Raw genomic sequence first — 5,546 nt, 5'->3', positions numbered from 1 at the left:
AAATTGTTGACCGCAAACAAATCTCAGCAAGTTTTGCAGTTTCTGGGTCAGTAACCTCATTTATAACTTGAATAGCTTCATCCAAGGGGATCTTGGTGAATAATGATACCACGTCAAAACTCACCAAGATGTCATCCTGGTCTACCCTTTCATTTCTGATAAGCTTCACAAAATCATGGGAGTCCTTGATAAAAGAATCAGTATTCCCAACGAGAGGCCTAAGGATCTTTGCAACATACCTAGTGAGCTCATAGGTTGGGGAACCAATGGTATTAACTATTGGTCTAAGAGGAACCCCTTCCTTGTGGATTTTGGGCAACCCATAAATTCTTGGGAAGGTTTCACACGAAGGAGTTAGTCTCTTTTTTAATTTTTCATCAAGTTTGGAATTTGAGATTGCCTTCTTGACTTCTCTCATAATCTTAGGAATGGGGTTAGTTTAAGCTTCTTATAACTGCCACAACTGAGGTGTTTGGAAAACAAAATAATCAGGAATTCTTCAGAAAAACTGTCTTTATTAATCTGCAATTCAAGGTTACAGACTCAAACTACCTTGCACACACAACTGCAAGGGTCCGCACACTCAGTTGTGAACTCTACGTAGGCCTCCGCACACTCAGCTGTGGACTCTACCTAGGCCTCCGCACTCAACTACAGAGCTTTTCTTTCCCTATCTAAGTGCAAGAAGCAAAGCCTTCCTTCCCTAACTCCTGTCCTAGACCCAATTCTCTATCTTTCTTCATTTTCTTCTCCTCGTGGTCTATGTTTCTTTCTCCCTTTGCTAAGACTCACTATTTATAGACTTTTCATACAATGCCATGGTCCATGGATTATGGGTGAATCTCAAAACTGACTCAAAACTTTACATAAAATAAGGGGCTAAGCCCCTTTGACTCCTATTCATCTACGCACTCCACATCCACAGATCATGAAGACTTTACATTGTTGACAAAACTGTACCAAAAATTGGGTTATATTAACCCCAAACTAACCCAGGGGACCCCATCCCAACAGGTCCCTAACACAAAGGTCATGATTCGCCATTGAGTCACTCTGCTGGAGTCGTGATCTTACTGTGAAGATCCCCCAGCTCCACCTGAATTACTACAACTTCAACAACGTTATGTGTTGCCGCCTATTGAACCTCCTCAACCAATTTCTTAGTGGTTGGTCCTTCTACTGCCAACCTCATCATTTGTTGTGTCTGCTGCAGTCCTTTAAGCTTATCCTAAATTGTAGTCGTGACTTGATAAGCCTCCTCCAACCAAGGCTTCAACCTGGCCTTTAGTAAGGCCTCCTTCTTCTATGCTTCCTCCACCTGTGCTAGTAGTTTTTTTCCTTCCTATAACTTGGCAAGGTGTTGTGCTAGTGCTAAGGAGTGCGCAATTGCCCTGACCTCATCATATTGGCGCTACATCTCCCTTAACTCTGTGTTCAATGTCTACAGGTTCGGATCCTCCTGTAGAGTGCTCACTAAATCCATAGCATGCTCGAACAGTGCCACACAGTCAGTGACTATGGCATCCAAGATATCCATGCCTTCCTTAATTGTAACTCTGAGCTGCTCCTAGACCTCAGGCGAAGTTGTGGGTTGCAACTTTAACTGCAGCTCTGTAATCTTCATGTTGAACTCGAAAGTGACTTGTCCAACTTCTGCTTTAGCCTCATGCACACCAACAGCTAGTTTTTTGATTTTGGCTTTGGGTTATGCATCTTCCGAGATGTGAAGTTCAAGCACTGTCTTGCATGCCTCAGCTACTGCTGACTCTATACATGAACTATGCGCCTGTAGGGCCTCCTTTTCCTTCAAAGCCTTCATCTTTTCAATGAACAGTTGTTGATTTTTGAATTTAAACTCAATGATAATAATGAGTGCTCGTTGTTATTTGATCCTGAGTTCTTCCATGACTCCTTGAAGTAATGCATGTAAAGATTCAAGTGACAACGCAGCAAGGTTTGGTCCCATGTTTGTGACTTTGTGAAGCAGTGCACGTTGTTCATTTGTGTCGGTGCGGACTAAACCTTCAGGCAAGGGGAAGACTCTCACATCCTACGTCTAGGCCATCTCTACAACTGTACTTTTTCCTCATGCCAAATTTCCTTGCGTGCCAATCGCTTTCCCGACATCTTCCTGGATTTTGATTGCCTAGAGCTGAAATTCACACAGATCATTTTGGACACCTCCAAGCATTTGCATGTATTGTTGCTCGAACTGCTGCAACACTTCTGTGGTGATATCCCAAATTTTATCGTTGATCCCATCAAGATCTCTTTCTGTCAACACCATGGGATCAACCTATGTTCTATCAAATTTGTGCTTTTTCCGTGTTCCACCCTTCTGCTCCTTCCCACGTATTTTCAAAATAAATGGGGTGCTCTGCCTCTCATCATCTTCGTCACCTTGTCCTGAAAGCTTTTCTTCCTTTGTTTCTAGCAAATGTGACTTATCACCTTTTTGGGACTCACATTGTTCTTTTTCTACATGCTCTGTAGCAGCGCATTCCTTCTCAATGCGAGCCTTGTCTAAAGCTTCCTACTTGTGTTGTTCTGTGAAAGTATGCACAACTTTCTTAGCTACCTCCTTTCTTTTCCGTGCAACAAAAATTCCCACACCCGTACTTGTTCCAACATCAACTTATGACGAGGCACGCCACTCTGTAGGCCATGACTCTACAACCTCTTGCACATTTGTTTCTGACACCAAATAGCGCAACTAGTGCCAATTGTACTTGATCCTTTCGAGCTTGGATATAGACTCTGTGGAAGTCATCCTTGAATGCCGCATAGGCTGACAGCTACATGAACAAGGTTGGGGACAACCTCGAAAGTTGATTGATTTTCATATAGAGATCCATTTCCATAAGAACCCAATGTATTTTCATCTCTGCAATTCACGCAACATCCTTTGTGGACCATAAGGAAGTGAATTGTGCTACCTCTAGCAATCCTTCCTCGAGTGGAGGAAATTGGCTATCCTCCGGCAATCTCCATGCAACAAGCACAATTGAAAGCAACAACCAAGAGTAGTGAAACGACTTGGTTTCTTCTTGGGCTTCTTAGTAGTTCGCTAGGAACTCCTGATAGAGGTACGATGCCTAATTAAATTGTATGCCTTTTGCGCACTTCGCAACAAGGGAAACCACTGGCACCAAAACTTCGTCCGCGCGGAATTTTTGCATTACCTTCCCTGCTAAAATTTGGGCAGCAATTTGAACTCCCTAGTCTATTATGGAAAGGATGGAATACCTTCGTGACTTCTTGAGGAGGCTGTAATCCCTCTTCATCCTCTCTACAAGATCTTTCTCCCCAATCTTTCTGCCAAACTCCTTAGTTGGGTTCGCGCCTTTCTAAGGCAGCCGCGTGATTATGTGAATTAGCATGTCTGTAATGGGGATAGGTTGTCCTAGCCATAAACATCCATCATGCACCAGTATGAGGAGCTGGCGCACACATATTGTATTAATGGGGGTGCAGTGATAATGTTGATCCCACATCAGATTGAGAAATCTCAATTACTCAAGACCACAGACCCATTCCTTCGTCTCCAGCACTGTAATACCTATTTCTTCACAATACACCCTCCTCATATATTTTTCCATTTCCAAGTGTGGAAACTTAGTGTGGTCAATGAAGTCCCAATCCTCCAATTTTAAAAACAGGATCCTTGTGAGCCACGGGCCTTCAAAAGGGACCTGCTCAGGTAGCAGGGGCGTGGATATTGTAAACTTCTCAAAATTTGGGTCCTTCATGACCTTTTCTTTTCCCTTCCGCGGACTGATATACTGAGGTAGTTTTTTCATGGGTTCCACTCCTTCAACATAAATATCCTCTTCTCCCTGGGATTCTTCTGCCTCTAGGTCCACTACTTTCTCTGGCTGCTTATCTTTCTTCTACTTCGATTGTGTTTCAGTTTTCTTCCTTCGCTGCAGGTTGCTTCTCTTTCATTGTAGGTTGTTTGTCTTTTGTGATGGTTTGTTTTGGCCTGGGCGACCTCGGCGCCATGGGCACCACAGGCGTAGCCTCTACACTTGACACTTATGGTCTTTGTGCGTCAGACATAGTTGCTTCTGAACTCAGGGCCTCGACGGGGTTGGTGGCAGTCATTCTCTCCCTAAAAAACTCGCGGGCTTCAACAGAAATGTTTGTTCGTGATAAGAATTCTTCCCAAAATGCTCAGCTCATAGGTGAAAGACAACGAAATTTAGCAACAAATCTGAGAGCTCAAAGTGTTCTCTGTTGGACTGGCACACATAGTTTATAGGGGGTTTTGAATTCAAATCTGACCGTTCCCCCAAATTTTTGATAATAAATGTTGTTTAGGTGGAAGATCTTCAAATATTTTTCCTTAAATGCCACCATCCTGCTCCACTTAATCATCTTCTGGCCGTCAAGTCATGAACAGTAACTCCAACGGTCACTTTCCTGCTACGCTGCGCGGTACCTTTCCCCATGGCGCAGCTTCCTGGGCTGCATCTCCATCATTTTCCATGCAGCTTGCTCGCTACGTTGTCCTCCCAGCTGGGCAGTGTATTTTATAGTCCTGTGCTCCCTTACAGCTGCCTAGAGCACTAAGACTATCTTGCTGCCATATAGTCATTGTGCAGGATCCCTTGTATACAACTTCAACCTTCTCCCATTCACTCTTCCCAGGAAGGATTCCCAATTCAGCTTCATGAGCTGAACTGCGCCTCCTTCTGTAATTTCTTTGACAATATATGGCCCTAACCAATGCATCTGTAATTTAACCGAAAATTTAGTGAATTTACTATCATATAATAGGACAAGATCATTTACCTTGAACGTGCAAAGATTGATGTGGCGATAATGCCATGCTTTTTCACATTCCTTCTGTATTTGTTGATGGCAGCCTCCCAAAAATCAATCTTCTTCGAGCTCTATCAGTTGTGTGAGCCATTCCTCCAAGGCCTCAAGATCCACCATATCCGTCAGGGCTGCTATGCGTAGACTAGGCACCATGTACTCCATCAGCATTACGGCTTCAACCCGATATACTAATCTGAATGACGTTTGCCCTATCAACTTCTTACAAGTAGTCATGTAAGCGCATAGTACTGTAGGTATGCACACATCCCAATCATTCTGATGCGTGTTATAAATCTTTGTCAGCACGCTTTCCAAAATTTTGTTAAAATCTTTAACAATTCCATTTGCCTGCGAGTGGTATGGCATAGTCTTCTGATGGTAAAACTGGAACTCTCCTGTCAACGCGCTGATCGTTTCATTCAGAAAGTGCATACCCCTGTCACTCATCAATAATTTTCGGCAACCAAATCTAGTTAAGACATACTCAAACAAGAATTTTTTTGCCATAGCCCCTATACAATCCTTAACCGATTGTGCTTCCACCCATCTGGTTAGATATTTCGTCATAGTGATAATATAACGTGCACCCGTTTTCTTTCCTGGGGGCTGAATTGGCCCAACAAAATCAATCTCCCACTTCTCAAAGGGCTGCAAAGATACTTGAGGACATAATGGTAACTCATCTCTTCGAGATGATCTGCCAGTTCTCTGACATGCATCTC

The 5,546-nt window shown here is 43.3% G+C and overlaps 1 protein-coding gene across 1 annotated transcript; it reads right to left on the bottom strand.

Moving 5' to 3' along the window:
- Nucleotides 1-4,878: 4,878 nt before the first annotated feature.
- LOC149186272 (uncharacterized) lies at nucleotides 4,879-5,271 on the bottom strand. The gene has a single exon (XM_089409282.1). The coding sequence runs from the start codon at nucleotides 5,269-5,271 to the stop codon at nucleotides 4,879-4,881; it is 393 nt and encodes a 130-aa protein (XP_089265408.1).
- Between the last annotated feature and the right edge of the window lie 275 nt (nucleotides 5,272-5,546).

This window comes from Pinus tabuliformis, chromosome 3_1 (assembly GCF_031772625.1).
Source record: "Pinus tabuliformis cultivar Carrire ecotype Pingquan chromosome 3_1, CPIR1, whole genome shotgun sequence".
Taxonomy (NCBI): domain Eukaryota; kingdom Viridiplantae; phylum Streptophyta; class Pinopsida; order Pinales; family Pinaceae; genus Pinus; species Pinus tabuliformis.
Note: the sequence above shows the minus strand (reverse complement) of the source record. Positions and strands in the feature narration are given on the sequence as shown.